General features: G+C 40.0%; 2 protein-coding genes across 7 annotated transcripts in view; both read left to right on the top strand.

Moving 5' to 3' along the window:
* The first annotated feature begins 419 nt into the window (after nucleotides 1–419).
* Nucleotides 420–5,931, top strand: osr2 (odd-skipped related transciption factor 2). 3 transcript variants are annotated; one of them, XM_055212039.2, is made up of 4 exons: nucleotides 420–754; nucleotides 4,254–4,871; nucleotides 5,092–5,191; nucleotides 5,518–5,931. In XM_055212039.2, exons 1-4 carry the CDS (start codon nucleotides 537–539, stop codon nucleotides 5,590–5,592), a joined length of 1,011 nt encoding a protein of 336 aa, XP_055068014.1. In that variant the 5' UTR covers nucleotides 420–536; the 3' UTR covers nucleotides 5,593–5,931. The 3 variants fall into 3 exon arrangements, with proteins under 3 accessions (XP_055068014.1, XP_055068013.1, XP_055068015.1); XM_055212038.2 differs by having other exon boundaries at nucleotides 421–754; nucleotides 5,436–5,931; XM_055212040.2 differs by lacking the exon at nucleotides 420–754 and adding an exon at nucleotides 3,209–3,461 and having other exon boundaries at nucleotides 5,436–5,931.
* A 1,831-nt stretch (nucleotides 5,932–7,762) lies between these two features.
* LOC129448956 (intermembrane lipid transfer protein VPS13B) overlaps nucleotides 7,763–20,941 on the top strand; it is a 78,135-nt gene continuing 64,956 nt past the window's right edge. Inside the window, exons 1-14 of one of the 4 annotated variants that reach the window (XM_055211690.2) lie at nucleotides 7,763–8,313; nucleotides 9,420–9,563; nucleotides 13,912–14,029; nucleotides 15,288–15,455; nucleotides 16,006–16,187; nucleotides 16,271–16,433; nucleotides 16,726–16,979; nucleotides 17,088–17,183; nucleotides 17,261–17,383; nucleotides 17,466–17,603; nucleotides 18,092–18,179; nucleotides 19,237–19,428; nucleotides 19,822–19,988; nucleotides 20,065–20,259. In XM_055211690.2, coding sequence (XP_055067665.2) covers nucleotides 8,167–8,313; nucleotides 9,420–9,563; nucleotides 13,912–14,029; nucleotides 15,288–15,455; nucleotides 16,006–16,187; nucleotides 16,271–16,433; nucleotides 16,726–16,979; nucleotides 17,088–17,183; nucleotides 17,261–17,383; nucleotides 17,466–17,603; nucleotides 18,092–18,179; nucleotides 19,237–19,428; nucleotides 19,822–19,988; nucleotides 20,065–20,259 — 2,175 coding nt within the window. In that variant the 5' untranslated portion in view covers nucleotides 7,763–8,166. The remainder of the gene's footprint in view (nucleotides 8,314–9,419; nucleotides 9,564–13,911; nucleotides 14,030–15,287; nucleotides 15,456–16,005; nucleotides 16,188–16,270; nucleotides 16,434–16,725; nucleotides 16,980–17,087; nucleotides 17,184–17,260; nucleotides 17,384–17,465; nucleotides 17,604–18,091; nucleotides 18,180–19,236; nucleotides 19,429–19,821; nucleotides 19,989–20,064; nucleotides 20,260–20,941) is intronic. The other 3 variants (XM_073872661.1, XM_073872660.1, XM_073872659.1) reach the window with 3 other exon arrangements.

Here is a 20,941-nt window from a genome sequence, read left to right as displayed (position 1 = left end):
AGAGGCATTATGTCCGTTTCACATCACCTGATGTTTTTTAAATTAAAAACACCAGATAGACATATAAACAACAATAAAAACTTGATTTCACCACAAATAGTTCACAGTAATAAGATGTCCCCTCCTCTGCATCAGATATATGACTGCGCAGACACATCAAAAGTGCTATTATGTTCTCTGCAGTCTGCAGAACTAAAGTGAGGTGAAACGCTTCAAACATCAGAGATGCCTTTATTCATTCACTCATGATGTTGGTTTGATGCAAGCCTGCCGGATTCATTCATATCAGCATTTACATGCTGAACCTCACAATCCGCATAACATCAAAAATCATTTTAGGAACAGGACAGAAGTAAAGTTTAGGATGAAATACTTCTTAGATGATTAAGTTGATAATGTTGATTCCTAACATGAGCTATATGATCAAAGATGCTTGTTTTAGGGCTGTTAGTGATTGTTGAAAGATGTTCAAATCTAGCGATAGCTTTAGGAAATGTTGTCGGATCAGATGTCTCTTGAGTTGAAGGTTTTCGTAGATGTTCCTGTCAACAGTACTGTCGGTGTACCTTAAATGTCACATTTGGGGTGTTTTTGAGCACAGGGGCAGGATGAGAGCAAAGGGGGGCTGCGTAACCACAGCAGATACGCTGAACGTACCACCATCACGACTGACATCCTGTCTTACCGTACGGCTCCATCTCACTCAACCTCGAGGAAAAGCTGCTGCTCTGCACCTCCACATTCTTCTCTGCAGGTAAATATCAGCTTCTATTGTTTAGTCTTGTTTCCGACTGCTACGTCGGTCAAGTAAACCGATCAAATCTGTCTCTCATCCGGGCTTTTTGAACAAGCTGTCGTTCTAAGAGGACATGAGAGTTCTTTAGCACTTCCTCATGCTTAAAATCCCAAGACAGATTTAGATATCAATAAAGGACAACAACTCAGTGGTAGGATCAACAGTCCCATTTCTGTGTGTGTGTGTGTTTTTTTGTGTGTGTGAACAGCTGCTCGGCTGACCGTTGTGTCTGTTTGTGGGGCTGCGTGCATAACTTGTGTGTAATTGTTTGGGGCGGCCATTACAGTATATGTGTGTGTGTCTGTGTATGTGTGTAAGAGAGGTTATTATAAGTGTGTCCAGACACACAGATATCTGCCCTCATGACAGACCAATTAGTGGGAATTACTGATCAGAGGACAGCTGACACAACTCGATATGCATAATACATCTAAAATTAAACTCAACTACAATATCTGAAGTAAAAAAAGTTTTCACACTGTAGCCTCCTTTTAGTTTTGCTTTTTCCTTTAAAGTAATTACTTCTGCTTTCATTATTTTATTATTATTTTAATGAATAAATAAATCCAACACATTTTATTTAAAGCAGAAAGGATGATGTTTCCCATTTGTAAACGTGTGGTTTGTGCAATTCTTGAAGTTTTGTGGTGATTATAAATTTGATTTCCCTTTATTCATTTATTTGTGAGATTACAACATGCAGTCTAATGACAACATAATCCCATTAAACCTTTTAAATATCAGAAATAAAACTGTGGGTCTCATTTTTTTTATATTTAAAATTTAAATAAAAGCTTAAAATTGATTTAACACTGAATCTTTTTACAAAATGAGACTTTTTGATTTTTAGTAACCGTGCATTTCCTGAAGGTTCAAAGAATTGATGTTTTTGTTTCATTTGTCTTAATTTACTCTCTTTCTAGATCAAGTTTAACAAGCTTTGGTGAATTCTCAGGATTTAAACATCTTCAGATGTCTGAGAACTCTTCATAATAACTATAAACACTTTACCTGACATCACCTGTAATGAAAACAAATGCATGTTTGCGTTTCTTGGACATCCCTTCAGTTCTGTCATGTGGTTTTAGTGTTTTGGTAAAAGGTTATAAGGTTATTGGGTTATAGTTTAGAGTTATAGGATTACATTTATTGTTGTTATTTTATTTTATTTTTTTCATTTTGGCAGATGCAAAGTGAGGGTTAGGTGTTCCCTGGGTTTGAACCCATGACTTTTGCACGGCTAACGCAATGCACCACTGAGCTACACAAGAGCACATTTTGTTTATGTGTATGTGTGGTTTATTATAATGTATGGTTAGAGCAGAGGTGTCCAAACTCAGCCCTGGAGGGCCTCTATAGCTCAAACTTGCCTCATCACTAGGAAGTTTCTAGTATACCTAAAGAGAGATCTTGGTTAGCTGGATCAGGTGTGTTAAATAAGTGTTGGAGCAGGACAGAGACCTTTCAGGAGCAGGATTAGACACAGAGAGGGTTATAGGCCATTTCTTAATCAGAAGGCTGCAGCCTCCGCTGGTCGCATTTTATGTCATATTTCAGAACAATAACAATTATAAAGTTGACTATTATTCTTAGTTAATCGTAAATTGTTGTGCTTATTATGACTTGCGTAATGCTCAGTTAACTTAAATAAACCAGTCTTGATGACGTATGCATCCTGCATATGTGTCCTCCGGAGGCTGCAGCCTTCAGATTGAGAAACGGCCAGAGTCTTTATTACCGATAGACGGCGCACTTCACTCATTCAAAATACACAGCGCTGAAACAACAAATGAATGAATAATGCTCAGATAAACAACGTCAAGTTAGTGCGATTCATAAATAATCAGAGGCATTCATTAATAATAATGTTAACTGATATTTACTTTATTCTTCATAACGTCTTCCCTGTCTTTAACAAACTCCTGTACCCGAATTAACAGTATATAAGGTTAATATTAGTGTTAATCTCTACAGTAAAGAACGTCATTATAATTTTAACTATAATATATGTATGTGTATATATATATATATCAGAAAAATAATCAGTAGATAGATAGGTTTAAATAAACTGTAGTGGATTCCCCCCAATCTTTTATTTATAAACGTGTAGAAAATCATTATAATTAGGCTATACGAAGCGATGCTTTATTTGACATATTTTGAGTAGCTTTTAAACTTTAAATGTTTTGAAGCGAATTTTGCTTTCAAAGGTTTTTTAAATGCAGTTTTAAGGGAGTTGAACTGATATGACACACGTCAGTAGATTTGTGTGAAACACATGACGATATGTGCTAAATAATAATGGCTCGTCAAAAGCATTTCGATTCCAAATGCATTTTGTTCTGATGAATTGAGTGTGTTTCCAGTAGAGAGCTGAGTGAGTGCAGTAATGTAAGTGTAAGTGTGCCGTCAAACACAAATAAACACAGATTGAGAGGGTGATGTGGAGGGGCGGGTCGAGCCGTGTGAAGCTCCGCCGACCGAACAAGAACAAGAACTTTTCCATGTGAAGGTCCAATGTTGATCCGCAGACTCTGAAGTACAAACCTGACCCAGCTTGATAAACTTTACCGTGTTTAAACTGTGACATATGAATTTCTGCTGAAGTTTGACGTTCTTTGTGGATTTACGGTGAAACTGCGACCTTTGGCATCGTGTTTCTGGGGTGAGAGATTCACTTGATTTAATGTCATTAAACTCTTGCAGGACATTCGACTCAATGATGATACAAATCAAAGGCTAAACAGAGGCAACATTTTAAATGTTAAAGTGCTAACAATTATGTAGACGGTTATGCTAAACCATTAATCTAAGAGCAAAAATAAAATAATAATCGGATTACATGCAGTATGCTTTATTCTTGCGCTTTGCGAAGTGCCATTAAGTTTTTCTTGCAATTCATCAGGAGCAGTGTGCAATTTTTTTTAAACAATTGACAAACTCAAAATGATCTTGATACATCTAAATTAAAGTGTTCGTAATATTGATAAAAATGTCTGTGAAACTGTCAAACTTTTTTTGCTACTCTTAAAAGAGTCAGTCTTTTATTAAAGGCTGGACATCTCCGTGTCCTTCAGAGACTAAAGCGAAGTTTAATATTTGGCCTGTTTTAGAGACAATCATGAAGCCTCCTGTGAAAGGCAAATTATTTTAAACGATTTGCTTTAGATTCATTCATTCAGCCACGTTCTGCTTAAAAACGTCGTTTTTCGTTTTTGTGTATAGATATTATTTCACTTAACAACTAAGCATTTTTTACGTGTCGACTAAATAAAAAGCACAGGTTAAAAAGAGAAAAATAGCTTATGTCTATCTCTTATATAGCCTATTTTCTAAAACGGCGGATAATAGAGCCAGTTTTCTTTTCATTATTAAAATAAAGCGTATTATTATTATTACTACAAGTAAAAATCGTTTGTTTGAGTTCCGAGTGTTTCAAACTGCTGTGTTTTCACAGGGTTCTGCTGGTGTTTGGTTCAGATATGGGCAGTAAAGCGCTACCGGCCCCGGTCCCACTTCACCCGTCCCTGCAGCTGAACTACTCGTTCCTGCAGGCGGTCAACGCTTTCCCCGCGGCCGTGGATCATCTGCAGGGGCTGTACGGGATTGGTTCGATTCAAACCATGCACATGAACCCCTGGACTGTGGGTTACCCTCAAGTTCAAGGCCTCGTGGACCCCCGCTTTCCGTTTCCCGCGGCTCTTCCTTTCGCCGCGCACCTTTTTCACCACAAACACGGATCCGTGGCGCGCGTCATTCCCGCGCTTCACAAGGACAGACCCAGATTTGACTTCGCCAACCTCGCAGTCGCGGCGACGCAGGAAGATCCGCCGAAACCCGGTGAGATCTCCAAACTGAGCGCCGAGCTGAGCAAACTCTCTCCGGACAGAAAGCCCACGCGCGGGAGACTCCCGTCCAAAACCAAAAAGGAATTTATTTGCAAGTTTTGTGGGAGACATTTCACAAAGTCCTACAATCTGTTGATCCACGAGCGCACGCACACGGACGAGCGGCCGTACACCTGCGACATCTGTCAGAAGGCCTTCAGGAGACAAGACCACCTGAGAGACCACAGGTGACCTACATCACTTTAATACCACACCGCGTCATGTCAGTCATTAGATGTGCTGCCGCGTCATGTTTAAGTTTGCGCGCTTTTCTGATACGTTTTGATGAGACTTTTAATTAGACGGATTATTATTATTATGATGGTGATGATGATGATGATGATGATGATGATGATGATGATGAGACATAACTGCATCTAACATCATTCATTATCGTGTGTTTTTCAGATACATTCACTCCAAGGAGAAACCGTTCAAATGTCAAGAATGCGGCAAGGGATTTTGTCAGTCGCGAACGCTGGCTGTTCATAAAACGTTGCATATGCAGGTTTGTATTTTTCTTCGTTAAACACACGCAAACATTTCTCATCTTTTAATCGTGATGTTCGTGTCGTTTCGTGGCTGCTGGAGTTTATGCACGTGACCTGTGGTTAATTGAGCTACTGTGTTTAGATCCGGAACGCTTTCATTTGCGCTCTTACTGGGCCTCAGAATCGTTAGCGTACAGTTAATATATATATTTGATGTAAAACTGAAGGTAATAATCATTTGCTTGCTTTAAATCTAAACAGGAATCTCCTCACAAATGTCCCACATGCGGAAGAACCTTTAATCAAAGAAGTAACCTGAAAACTCACCTTCTCACCCATACAGACCTCAAGCCTTTCTCCTGCGGCCGCTGCGGCAAGGTGTTTCGACGCAACTGTGACCTGCGACGCCACAGTTTGACACACACACCGCAACAGGACTTCTAATAAACAAACACACAGCAAACCCTCTTATACATGACTACGTTTCATGGGCAAGAAATAAGGAGGCATCAACAAAAGGGACAAGATTGCACACAAACAGACTCTATGAACTCTATGAATGTATATAATGTCTTTATTGTCATTTTTTTGTTTGTTTGTTGGTTGCATTTTAACTCAAAGTCGTTTCAAACATCTGTGTTCACCTCTTGGAAAATGAAGTGTATAAATAAACCAGATTGGGCTGATCTCCTCACAGCATCGAAATGAGAAGATTATTAATAAAATATATGTTGCACCCGAAACCGATACAATATGAGTGAGGTGAAGTGGTCAACATCTGTAATAAAACTGTGTGAGTACACGTGACTGGAGTTTTGTTGCCAACATTTTCCTTTGTTTTTTTATTCAATATTTTTTCTTCTATTTTGAATCCTCGCATTAAGCTGCTGCAAACGTAAATATATTACTCCCATTAATATTACAGTTATATGATTGATATTTTTTAAGTTTATTTTATCGCTATATAATAATACTATTAGGAGTGTGGTTAGGGCGTATTTAGGCGGCGCTCAATGTAAATTATAGCCAACATTTAGACAAGGTAAAATACTATGATTAATTAATAAGGAAAAACACGCGGTAGGCTATATGGAGGTCTTTTTTTAAACACGTTTAGTAAAACATAAAACATTTCTTGACGCCATTTTTAATTGAAATAAAACGAAGAACGTATAGTTGTTTTTAAATTACTGACTGAAATTCGGTTTAGTAAGTTTACATATAAATGTACGCGTATAACCTAAGTAATAAAATATGTAATCATGTAAAAATGTATTTTTTAAATGTGAATTTATTTAAACAGACAATGTGATCTATTTACCTGCTCAGGAATTCTTAAAAACGGCAATATTGTCTATAGCTTTGCTGAAATATTATTAAAGCAACAACAATAATAATAGTAATAAATTTAAATAATTACGAATTTACGATCATAATAAAATTAAAATAGCTCTGAGGTTTTTCCTAAATTGATCTAAGCTGTGACCATTAAAATGCACACACGCACAGACATGCACACTGAAATATAAACATAACTACATTATTTTGTCTATTTTTAATCAAACAAAATCCTCCAAGTTTAGTTTTTTATTTAATGCTTTTTAATTCTGTTTTATAAATGAAACAACTCAATTACATATAAATGCAATAAATAACCACTAAACCGATCGGTCAAAATGGATATGATTCCAATGAAAATACTTTCATTTATTATTCAAGTCAAATCTTACAAAAGTAGAACAAACAATATTAGACTTTAGCACGTGCACTGCATACACACACTCACACACACACACAAACACACACACACACACACACACACACACACACACACACACACACACACACACACACACACACACACACACACACACACACACACACACACACACACACACACACACACACACACACACACACACACACACATGAACAGAGAGATACAATTGTGGTGCATTGTGCAGCCAATGCGCACTTGACAGTCAGGAAAATAAACACATAAATATTACGTAATTCAGAAATTTCACCGTGGAATTTTTTTTGTGGGGTTGACACTTTGCTACAAATAAATGTATATTATAAATACTTCTACCGTCTTCGACAGCTGTGTATATATTATCAGTGAAGATGATGCTATCATTGGTGTGTTTAATAATATTGAATAATATTTAGTTTTATGTCTAATAATAATGATAAGTGTACAGTCAGTGTTTAATACATTTTTAGTGCATTGTCATGGTTTAATGACGTAAAGGCTTCCATTAGTATATTTTGAAATACGAGTTTTATATTAATTGTAATTATTAGACAAATAATTATCGTTGTTTAAAAATATTGTACTCGTATATAGTAGGCGTATTGTGATTGATCATTATTATGATTATCAGTGTGTTTTATTAATGTGCTTGCTTGTCCATTTTTAAGGCATCTGCACAAGTGCACGCACTGTTAAGCAGTTTAATAAACAATCGATCATTTAATTCATTTTAGAGCAGCTTCCAGATCAGTGCTGTCTGATAAAGCACTATCGGAAAACCAGTGTTGGTGTTAACGAGCAACTTCTTGACAGCTCGCCGCCGGTAGTGACGTGTCCCGCGCAGGCGGAAGTGCTGTTGTGTATGCGGAAGTAATGGCGACTGTTTGTGATTTTGTGTGTGCAGCAGCGCGACTCGTATTATGAAGCTGTGTGTGATTTTGTGTGTCATTGTGCGATACGTGTTATATCTAGATAAACTTGTCAGCAGCTAAGTTTCATGAGCAGCATTATATTTTCCTGTGATTTAACAGCACAGTCCAGTCGGCTGTTTCTTGAGAGTTTCTACAGTCTGAAATCCTTCAGATAAACGTCAGCCGTTCTGTGTTATTCACCTGTTCTGGGTTCAGTGTTCTGCCAATCAGTCATGACCCAGGTGAGGCGTTCTGACGAAGGTACTGCAGTTGTATGACGGACGGACTGACTGGGAGTTTACGCAGTTTGTAAAGACACGTCAAGATGTTAGAGTCGTATGTTACTCCTCTTTTGATGAGTTATGTGAACCGATACATAAAGAACCTGAAGCCGTCGGACCTGCAGCTGTCATTATGGGGCGGCGACGTGGTGCTGAGCAAACTGGACCTGAGACTGGACGTCCTGGAGCAGGTGAGAGAGCAGACATGACAGTCAATGAACAATATCAACATATCCGAGATCAATAGATGCTCATGTTTCGTAAGATGTGAGTTATAAATCTGTTCAGTGAACATCTTTGTATAAAACACACTTGTGTTTGTTCTCGTGTCTGTTTTAGTTAATAGTATTATTATTATTATTGAGTTTCATCATGTTATGATAAACGCGTATATTCACAGATACAATGTCATTATTCTGAAACCATTCTGCAGCATTGGACAAACTTTTACAAGCATTTTAAAGAATATATTTTTTGGTTTCTGCCAATCAGGGACACATACACACAGTCACTGCATATCTATAAAGCTATACAGAAGGAATCATGGGGAATGTAAAGTTTTGAACAGCATCACTTGTGTAAATACAGTTACACAAGTATTTTGTGAATTCCTATTTAATTGTGGTGTTAGTAAGTATACCAGAGAAATGGTATAGAAAAATTAAATCATAAGTACGTATTTATTGAGGAAGGTAAAAGGTTTTCACTTGACCTGCCAAAATTTTCATTGGCCCCAATATAAAAATGTCAGTGTCTGTCACATATCTAAAAATAATAATTCAAAAGTCAAATATAATTGTATACATATTCGACAGACATGTTCCAACGAAAAAGGCTCCCAAGATTTCTCTTTTACCTATAAACTGACAGCAAACTGTGCAAAATATTGCATCATTTCTTTCATCGTGTTTTACCCAAGTAAATGTCTGCTTCCAAGATGTTAAAAATTAAATATGTCATTGATGAAAATATGTTTTAGTGACTGAGGGTGACGCGCTGGCACGATCGGGCAAGTCACAATACTTTTTACTGCCCGAATGTCTCTCAAGCTTGCCCCGGGCCACCGGGCAGTCCTTTATGTTGAGCCCTGTAGTTGGTCAAAAATGAAGTTTTGATTTATCGGATTTTTTGTTTGAACTTCCAAAAAAATATATTTCTAGAATTTATTTGATAGTTTTAGGGTTGAAAATATAACAACATAGTAAAGTTTCCTGTAAATTCAACAGGCGTTTGCTGTTCATCTTTTCAAGTTGCTGTCATCTTTGGTTCAATCTGACAGATTTTTTTGTGTTTGTAGGAACTCAAGCTGCCCTTCACGTTTCTCAGCGGTCACATTCACGAGCTGCGCATCCACGTGCCCTGGACCAAATTGAGCTCGGAGGCCGTCGTCATCACCATCAACACCATGGAGTGCATCCTCAAACTCAGAGACGCAGCTACGGTCAGTCACACAGTGATTTATATGTGATGTTCACTAAGACAAAAGGTCCGACTCATTTAATTAACCCATGACTTTGTTTTAATTATATTTTAGACGTGAATCTTATGGTGCTTTGAAACCTTTTGTGAAACCATTTTTTATTATAAGGGGCCTTCAGTCACAAAACTGGCCTTTGAACCATCGACTCACTGATTTCGCATTGAGGCAACTTCACTTCTGTTCAGCCATCGTGCGGTCACGCCTGTTTCTCAATGACAACACGGGAATGAGGATGAGAAAAATCAGGCTTTTCTGGGACTCCAAATAATATTTAGTAAAGCTACACTACAGCATCTATGCAGAGTAAAACACAATCATAATTTAATTAACATCAACGGCACAGAAACGTCATTCACTTTTACTCCGGCCGTACGTCTCTTAAAGGCGGAGTGCACAATGTTTGAAAAACGTTTTGGAAAAGGGAGTCAGGCCGACTACCAAAACACACTTATAGCCAATCAGCAGTAAGGGGCGTGTCTACTAACCGACATCCTTGCCGGGTTGCGTATGTGTGGGGGGGGGGTTTTAAAAGAAGGTCCAGATTCTATTGGGGTAGGGGCGTGTTTGTTTAGGTGATTTCAAATATCAACATTGGCTTTCAAACATTGTGCACTCCGCCTTTAAAGCAATGTTTGTATGGAGCAAACGACACTTTAGGGCTTTTCACACTGCGCTTAACCCTGGGTTATCTTCCTTCTATACCCTGCTTTTAGTCCTAGGTTAAGGAGCGTTTCACACTTGTAAATAACAAGCAGGGTTATCCCTGAAATTAACCCAGGGTTATGCTCGTCTGGGGTTAACTCCACGTTGCGGTGCCAAACACATGCAGTGTGAAACATAGCAAGGTTATAATGTTATGACTCGATGCTTCGCACCAGACAGCCAATCAGACACTGAAGAGCACGTACTTCATATCACCATCTGTGTACTGAAAACACCTGAATTAGAGTAAAAAAAACAGGAGAGATTTATGTTGCTACCTGTTCTGTCACTGATTCGAAAGTGTGAGACAAGTGATTATTTAAAAAGGCAGCGCACTATTTTAATTCACTCAGTTTGACATTGCTTTTTATCCAATCTAGATTGTTGATACAGCAAATATGCGAATGAAAACGTTAGCCTAGGGTTTAGAAATGGGCAGTGTGAAACATCAGATTAAGAATATCCAGGGCTATTCTCTGGTTAAGTATGAACAACGTGAAACACATAACCCATGATTTTGTTAACCTGGGGTTTAGATTAACCCGGGGTTAACTATTTCAAGTGTGAAAGCCCCATAGGAAGAAAGAGCAGCTTTAGCATTTTCAGCTCAGTCAATGAATGAAGAATTTTCATGTTTTAGTGAAAGTACAGACATTACGCTTTAAAAGCCTGTGGTGCAGTCACTCTTAAACCTTCATTTGCTGTTTACACATTTCTACAAACTGAGGGACCAGATGAGAAAAATATTGTTGTCTGTGCCAGATGGAGTTCATAGAGATTTGTATGTAACTCAGATAAAGGTGTTTAGACATTCATGCATTCCATCATGTTTATATGATCTGAAGCAGCGGAGGAGGCGTTCTGAAGTTTCAGAGACCAGCTGGCCACTTACAAACACATTTTGAAGGGAAGTCAATTAGAGCCGGTTATGTTGGCTTCTGCAGAATAGATTTGTAACACATGGTGGTTTCACTGCGGTAATGTCACCCAGTGCTGCAGCTACCGCACGTCTGCGTGTTTCTGACGCTGGAAATGGTAGCGTATGTTGTGTTCGTGCGGGTGGTCATGATGGACATTTAAACCCCAAGCACTTATTTGTCGCGATGGCTTTCACGACGTCACATCTAGTTTAGAAAGAAGTTTTGGAAAATGACAAATGACGTTTAAACAAATTATACGCTGGTAAATCTCGGACTAGAATAACCTTAAACCAGAAACACATGGGAGAACCGGAGTACCCATCTCTCTCTCTGTTTGTGTGTGACACATACATGTGTATATATTCATGTGTTCACCGTGTGAGATTATGTTGTGTGTTTGTGTATGTGCTGGATCTGATCTGTGTTCTGTGGTTGCATAGAATGAAGTTGTGTCTGCTTAGATGTTAACGGGTACACACACTGCTTGGCTGAATATGACGGTGTGCAAACATTCTCACACTCTTTTAAATTCATTGATTTAAATGTGAATACCTGTGTGTGTGTGTGTGTGTGTGTGTGTGTGTGTGTGTGTGTGTGTGTGTGTGTTGACATTTGCTGTCTAATGTTCAAGTGTTATACTTTATGAGGGTGATTCTTACAAAATCCAGACTTAAAGGAGCATTTCACCCGTAGAAACATTAATCTTTATTGAAAGTGCGTCATATTTGTAGTCGAAAGTAACATACATTTAGAATTTGGTGCCTATTTGATCGAAAAAAGGGGTGTTTGTAGTCTCACTCCCTCAACAAAGATATTGGACTTTCTTCTTTCAATCATGCAAAATGATGATTTTTACATCATTGAAAGAAGGAAGTGCAACACTGAAATCTGTATTTCTCCTGTCTCAGCGAAAACTGAGAAAAGGATGCATGACCATTTAAAAACATGACTGGGGTTCTAATTATACAAAGATTAATGCAAATGGGTGAAGATTTTTAAAGGCCATTGAAGCCATTTTTTTTTGCACATTTAAGATTAAGTTCTGAACGTACTAGAACTATTATTTTTAGAGGATTTAAAACATATTTCCTATAGAATTATTAAAATTTTTTAGATTATCATTATCAAAAATGATCATTACCGCAACACGATATTACATTAAATATATGTATTTACAAACTCATGTTTCGGTAATGAGAACTAAAAAATTGTCTAGGTACTATGACAAACAAAATGTTAACTTTTACCTGGAGAGAAAAAATAAGAACTGCTTACCTGGTAGCCATCTTGAGTGTCACAGTCAATTATGTCCCTTCCAACAATTTTTTTGAAAATGTTAGTTCCTTGAGGGCTTAAACAAAGATTGAAAGTTGTTGCGGAGGATGAGAATTTTTTTTCTTGGACACATTTTATATTCCTTATTATTGTCTCTACAGTTACCAATGATCACCAAATACCACATGTTTCTTTACTGTAAATGTTTATAGTATAACATGCACTGAAGCTTTTTATTTTTTAGTTTTTTTTAATTATAAATATTTCCATGTCAATCAAAGAACCAAAATCCAGTCATGGACACATTGCGGTAATGAAAATTTCCCCCTTAAATGTGGGGGAAAAATTTGTTTGTATGATGTCATTTGAAATCATGTTCAAATAAGACATGAAGAGATGTTTGTAACTATATGCTTCTTATTTTGATTTTATTTTCTTTGCATTTACTTTTTATCAAAATGTTTCATGACACCTCATAAGTCTAATTTGGCGAGAATCACCCATGAGTGTTTAGATATCTGATTTTGAATACAGAAACTCTCCCTTCCTCTCATTTCATCCTCTTATGTCTGTTTGACCACACGGGTACAACACAGTAGGGCTGCATGACTCAATAATAATAATAATAATAATAATGAGCACAATTTTACTGCCTGTCTATGCCGGATAATTGTAATGGTTATAATCAGCAAAGATGTCTATGCTGCACAATAAGTAAACTCACTGTGTAAATGTGTTTAACTCTCAGCGTATGTGATGTCAGTCTAAAGTTAAAGGTCACGATGGCTCCTGAAGTCTAATATAAGAGCCTTACTGGGTGGTGTTTGTTGTGAAACGGGTTGTTACTGATGTAATAAAGTAAATTTTCTCTAGTAAATCAGTGGCTGTTATCAGTGATGGCTCTATAAAGCTCTGTGAAAGCGTTGTGTGGGTTAAACTGATCTGTGGACAGAATGTTTGTTCTTGACCTCGACGCTGTGCTTGTTTGATTGTTTCGTCCGTGTCTTCACCGTATCTTTCATCACAAACATTCGACAGGCTGGTGCAATAAATGAGAAACAAACCTTTCGAGCTGTTTATTCCCCAATGCATCTGTGCAGTACCTTCAGCAACACACACACACACACACACACACACACACACACACACACACACACACACACACACACACACACACACACACACACACACACACACACACACACACACACACACACACACACACACACACACACACACACACACACACACACACACACACACACACACACACACACAGCATTTACACTCAACTTTCAGTTTATTTATTCAACTCAGAAGTTGTTGTGAAATGTGCAAACCTCTCCTCTATGATGGCAGATGGTATTTGTGAGGTTGTGATGGTATTTTTCTGTGTGTTCTTTTTTTTTCAGGAGGATAATGAAAGTTGTACGTCCAGCTCGACCAATCAAAGTACCACTGAGAGCTTGAAGAGTGCCTCTAAACCTCGACGGGTGCAACAAGCCCCCAGTGACCCTGACCTGCCCCCAGGTGAGTGATGTTCTGAAGGCCGCAGCCCCTCCTTGACTAATAGCTCTTATCTGGAAGTCCTCTCTTAAAGACCTCCATCAGAGCACAATGTTTGTTGTTATTGGGGCACACGCACACGCACACGCACACACACACACACACACACACACACACACACACTTGTCTGCCTTTTTTTATATTTTTTCACTCAAGGAAAATTATCTGCATTAAACACATGTTACCATTTCTTCTTCCATTCAGATGAGGAACGTTTCAAGACGTAAGATTCGTCTTAATACCACAAATGTCAAATAGGCTGTAAAAATATATGCAGTGTATTTCTCTTCACAATGACAGACTCATTTTATTTTAAATATGGGGTATTTCTCCTGAACGGATCTCTGCTGATGCCTTCTGTGGGCCGGTGCAGCTCTTGGCTGGTGTAGCACATAAAGCAGTTGGTTTTTCCAGCTCTTTTATGGCTGGAGTTTTTGTCCCGGCGGGCCGCGGTACAGGTGCAGCTGAAGCAATAGTTTATAGAGAGTAAGATGAAGGGCTGAAGGAGGGAAAGTGTTGCAGCTCAGCTGGCTAAATTAGATCCAGAGAGCACTAACAGCGACTGATTTTAGGTTTGAACGCACACACACACACACACACACACATCAGAATGTTTGACACGCGAGTGGCATGCAGGCTAACCTTTGCATTACAGATGTAACATTGAGAAATCTGTCATCGTACAGCAACTGTGAGGCATCAGCCCTCAATGGTGTTATTAAACATTTATGCATTTTACACCTGCATGTGCACATGTAATGAGATTGTCAAATTATGTTAAGTGGCGCCCCAGAGCTCATGAACAACGCACAGCGTCACTCGCACAGGAAGACAAACATTTAGGTTGGACAACACGGCAGAAGCATTAAAGTTTTATAAGTTAAAGTGGCACTGCAACTGTTCAACAGGGCTCAGCCATTGGTCCTGCGGTTATGACGATTTATTGCTGTATGTTTTAAGATTTTATTGCTGAAAGTCTCTAGTTTGCAATATTTTCAGTACTTAGATGCTTTTTTCAATAATGACCTTACCATGTTTGCTGTTCACCTGGAACTTCTGGTCCTGAGCAGCTCAGTTAACAAACACACACACACACACGCAGACACACACGCACAAACATTGAGAATGATAGAGTTGCTTTTTTACTGTCAGTGCTTGTTTAAACCACATGTTTACAGCTATAGCTGCTGAATAAAATGACGCTTGTTTCTTTCTTTTGCAGGATATGTCCAGAGTCTTATTCGTCGAGTAGTGAATAATGTAAATATTGTTGTAAATAATTTAATTTTGAAGTACGTGGAAGATGACATTGTGCTTTCGGTCAACATCACGTCTGCTGAGAGCTACACGGTGGACGACCTGTGGGACCGGGCGTTCATGGACATCATCTGTGAGTTCACATCTTCTCTTTGAGATTTAGGGTTTGTGGAAACGACAATGTGCTTGTAATGAGAGTAACCCGTCGTGAAGGAAAGCAGAACTAATACGATCTGTGACAGATGATGTGAAGCGAGCAAAAGACAGAAGAATAATCAGCATGTAAACATCAGAGCCCAAACAAGTCAGCAGAGTCGGAAAGATCTAAAGAGGCATTTCTTCTTGACGGTGACGTCAGGACATCAGAGTAAATCTGGCCTCTTTGTTTAATAACAGCCTGTCATGTGTATGTTACCTCCAGGCCCAAAGATCCAGTCATCTGAACTTAGTCAGAAATCCATGTCCGTGTTGTACACAATGAGACGAGAAGGTTAACCTGGGTCGGATTGAAATGGCCGTGTTGGTGGCGTTGGCTGTCGGGTTTTAGGGTTTTAGACATCAGGTCAAGTGAAAGCCTGAGAGTTGAGGTGTTGTGTAAAGGGGTTAACATGCTTTTAGATGAAAATGCCTTTGGTTTGTAACACCTCGTATATGTTCTTCATTTTCTTCATCTCTCTCATTAGCTCCTGAACTTGTCCTGAGGAAGGTCATCAATTTTTCCGACTGCACGGTGTGCTTGGATAAGCGGAATGCGAGTGGAAAGATTGAGTTTTATCAGGACCCGCTGCTCTACAAATGTTCCTTCAGGACTCGTCTTCACTTCACCTACGACAACATTAATGCCAAAATCCCTGCCGTCATTAAAGTAAGAGAGAAAGCATCTTTAGACTTTTTAGCTTATGTGAACTTACAGACCAGTGTGTGTTAATGTTGTGCGTTTGTGTCGAGGTTCACACAATGGTGGAGAGTTTGAAGTTGTCTGTGACAGATCAGCAGTTGCCCATGTTCATTCGTCTCATGGAGTTGGGCGTTGCGCTGTATTACGGCGAGATGGGAATCCATCGAGACGGCGACGTGGAAGAGAGCGGCTCGCTTCGAGAGAGCGTCCCCAGTAAGCGACACACATTTGATTTGTTTATGTTTGTTAGATTTCTTGTTGGCCAATAGCTTTTACTGTCTCGCTCTCTTTTTTTCATACGGCTTGATATCTGTTAAATGTGGAAATCTTAGGGATTAACTTGGGAAAGAAAGATGTGAGGCATATTTAATTAAAATCTATGTCATAATATTCACATGCCGAGCTGCGGAGATCCTGAAACCGAACCTCACAGAGAACATTGTTTTCCTGCCGAGACGATTACACATTCCAACACGGTGACATCACCTCCTCTTCTCTCCTGCAGGTCTCACGGTGGACGGCTCAGATCCGTCTCTCGCGGGTCAGTACTTTCCGAATGAGGTCGAAGATGAAGGCTGGGTGTCGTGGGCTTGGTCGTTCGTCCCGGCCATCGTGAGCACGGGCGAGGAGAACGAAGGGGAGTCCGACGAGTACGCAGAATCGCACGAGAGCGGCACGGCGCGACCTCTGCGGCACTCCTACAAGGACCCTGTAGTGTCCGTCGGGTTTTACTGCACCAAAGCTTCTGTCACCTTTAAGGTGAAAACATGGTGACATTTTGCTGTTTTGAGAAACCGTTGCTCATCCTGCTTTATTTATCCAGAGCTACTAGCCAATAATAATATACCTATGCTGTCCTCTCCATAGCTAACAGAGAGCTGTTCTGAGAGCAGTTACTACAGTCCACAGAAGGTGAAGTCACGAGAGGTGTTGTGTGTGGAGCAGGAGGGCATTACAGTGGAGGTCAGAGGTCAAATCATCTAATGCCCTCATCACGCTCTTCTTCTCCTCTTCTCATCTTCTCTGTGTCTCTCATTCAGGCTCTTATGATGGGCGAGCCTTTCTTTGACTGTCAAGTGGGAGTCGTCGGTTGCCGTGCTGTTTGTCTGAAGGGCGTAATGGGAGTACGAGATTTTGAAGAGAATATGAACAGAAAAGAGGAGGTTATACAAACAATATGACTTATGACACATCCTATATCTCCTCGTTCTCGTATTCTTAACCATGATATTGTTGTCTCTGTAGGACGCTGTGTTTTTCCGCTGTGGGGAGACTCTGAGCGTGAAGGGCTTGACCTACCTGACCAACTCGCTCTTTGACTACCGCAGCCCTGAGAACAACGGAGTTCGAGCAGAATTTATCTTGGATGGAAACATTCATAAGGTACGAGGCACGCTGTCTTGATCGCAGCGGTCGGTCTGAAGGTTTTGTTGAATGTTTGTGGAATGTAACCCTGACGTTTAGTTATTAGTTTGTCAGAATGGAGACACCTGCTCACAGACATGCGCTCCTCACCTGAACAGAGACCTTTGTTTATCTCCTACAGATTCTTCTGAACTCGGAGCTTGAATGCTTCATGACACTGTTGTCCTAACTAGACACCACGCGATATGATTTCAGCGATGGGCCATTGTTTAGTTTTTTTTTTGCCTTCTCACACACATACAGAGATGCATCCCTCAGCACCGACACATTCTACCAAGCTCTTTTCGTTTTACTGTAACTCTTTAACATTTTGCAATATTGCTCCTGAAAAAGGCCATTTGCACTTTTTGGCAATATTTGCTTTAATATGGTCATTTCTTTTTTCCGACTGCCAATCAGGAGCAGTTCAGTTCAGTTCAGTTGTGTGTCTGTGTTTGTGTTCATAGGAGACGTACACAGAGTCTGCAGGTCTACAGCGATACGGCGCATTTTACATGGATTATCTGTACACGATGGAGAACAGCAGTAATAGAGGTAATGTTGTCTTTATCTGTCTCACTCTCCTCACTGTCTGTCTGTCTGTCTGTCTGTTTCTGTCCCTGTGTCAACTCCTGATAATTATCTAAATGTAACGTAAACATTGATACTCAGGGCTCTTTTTTTACTAGGAGCACAGTGGCCCCAAACTGAACATTTTAGGGGTGCAACCAAAAAATTTAGGGGCACACACCGTAAATCAACATGCTAACCAAATAATCACATTTCTACAAATGTCCACTGTATTACTAATACATATTTTGATGATAGATGCAGAAAGTACAATGTGCTGTTTCAAATTCACTGTCACATCAGAAAAAAAGGTCAAATTTACTGCTCGCACATGTGCGACTGGATGTAAAATTCAGTGGCACACTCTCAAATTTTGGTGCCAAAATGCCACCAATTGGTGGCAGTCTGGAGCCCTGATACTGTTAGCTTTTGCACTCAGACCCATTTCTCAGGCGTGGAAGTGTTGCTCTTTTAGTGAATCTAAAATGACACTTTCAGATCGGAATGTCTTATGAGTCAAAGCGCATCTCCCCTCGGAGACTCGAACCCACGACCCCAGTCCACATCAGAGCGCTGCAGAACCAGCGTCAGCGCTACATAAACGAAACTCAAACCTGTGGCGTGCCGTCTGTCATAATAGTCGCAGCGCTGAGGTGCGGATCTCCTCTAATGCTTCAAATCCGGCTCATTTCCCCCCCGCGTCCTTCAGCAGCGCTATGAGCTTCCAGATGTTTGATATTAGGCTTAATCCAGGCCAGCCTAAATGGGAAGAGGAAGTGACATCACTCGCTGCACTTTTAATCTCCACAAATCAGGAGGGAATTTGAGCAGCCCGTAAACTCTTCCTTTTTTTCCACTTTTCTCTGTTTCTCCATCCATAGTAATGAGACTCCAGCATTCCACACAGAAATCCACTTTTATTAAACACACAGTTTTGTGTGCCCGTGTGTGCATGTGTGAACAGTTGTGTTTCTGCAAAGATGTAGGAAAATGCATGCGTTAGTGAGCACAATATATATTGGCGTTTGCTGTTGTATTTCAGTGTGCGTGGGACCGCAGGACTTTGCTGCGCTGCGTAAGGACGATCCACCAAGGATGCAGGAAACATCGCAGAAGAAGATTGTGATCGGTCCTTTAGACTTGCAGCTTCACAGCAGTGCCGTCCATCGCATTTTGAAGATGGCTGTGTGCACTCTTGACCATGAGTACCAACCTTACTGCAAACCGCAGCCTGGTAAAGATACACACGTACACGGTTGTTATGATCAGCACCACACATGCAAGAATAAAAGATCCCACCAGCGGTTGAGATAAATCAAAAAAGGAAAATCAAGAAAGACAAAAAGCATCAGACTGCTGTTCGTGTAGCTCCATTAGTGGTAGCGCTTTGTGTTAACAGTGCAAAAGTTGTCAGTACTCTAGTATGGTCCTGATGAGAGATCAGATCAGACATGAAGAAACTGTGAAGGTCAATAAATTAGAGTCTGTGAGAAAATATAGGATATATATATAAATATACAGTAAAAACTGTACATATGGTAAATTAACGCTCTGAAGATTTCGCCTTGTACCTCTTGACTTCACATCAAAAAAATTTTTTAGACTCAAGTGTCCGTCTCTCTTGCAGATGTTGTAGAGGAGCATGTGAGTGTCGGGCCAGAGACGGTTTCGGCTCTAGAAGAGTTCATTCCCACCCGTCAGACGAGTGTCACGCTGATGAGGGCTCGAATCACAATTCCTGCGGCTGAATACAATCTACTGCATGTCTTATTGCCTGCTTTACTGGGACAAAAGGTACACATACAGATGCACACACTAATGTTTGTCACACTCCACGTGTGTGTGTTTTTAATGAGTGTGTTTCGTTTAGGTGTCGACTGCACAGACGTCTGCGTCTCGGTTTCAGCTCTTGCGTCCTCTGCCTGCGCTGCAGCTGCAGTTTGAGCGCGTCACATTTGAACATTCTGCTCCCATGTATGAAGAGGAAGTGAACCGCACGGCCAGCAGCCTGAACCAGCCATCAGAAACACTCCTACACAACTGCTACACACACTGCTACCTGAAGGTACGCACGCACGCACGCACGCACGCACGCACACACACACACACACACACACAAACACACACACACACACACACACACACACACACAAACCATCTTTACAGTAAAAACATCTTAGTACAGGAAGTATGGACAAATATGGTAATATTGCAAAATAGATGTACATTAGTAACCCTAACTGTAAAAACTGTCCATGTAATGTCATATTATTATTTTATTGATATTTTTAGCTTGTCTTTTTAATGTGTTTCTCAGTCTCTTAATGGCACCTGATTATAAAATGAACCCTTATTAAGAAAGTATTGACATTGAGTTCACAATCATAGCGTTATTAAGTACGATTGCGTTCATTTCAGTAACGAACCGTACCCCGGACCTCCCTTTCAGGCGGACTTTGGTGCGGTTCGCGGGTGCGCACCCGAAACAGTGTTCACGTCATCCAGACGAATCGAACTGTGATGTCAGTCAGACCCGGGTGTGCACTAACAGTGATCGTGTAAAACCTCTCTTAGACGGCAGACTGTATCTTTTTACACTAGATTACATTGTGTATTTAGGGTTTCATTCAAGTGGCATACACTTTAAAACTCAAAGCAGAATTCAAAGCAGTTAAATGACCCCAGTTACAATCCACACTTTTACAAGTTAGACTGGAGGGATCTGAATAATCAGACCAGTGACCGTT

Source organism: Misgurnus anguillicaudatus, chromosome 10 (assembly GCF_027580225.2).
Source record: "Misgurnus anguillicaudatus chromosome 10, ASM2758022v2, whole genome shotgun sequence".
Taxonomy (NCBI): Eukaryota; Metazoa; Chordata; class Actinopteri; order Cypriniformes; family Cobitidae; genus Misgurnus; species Misgurnus anguillicaudatus.
The sequence above is the reverse complement of the archived record's forward strand: the minus strand, read 5'-3'. Positions and strand labels throughout refer to the sequence as shown.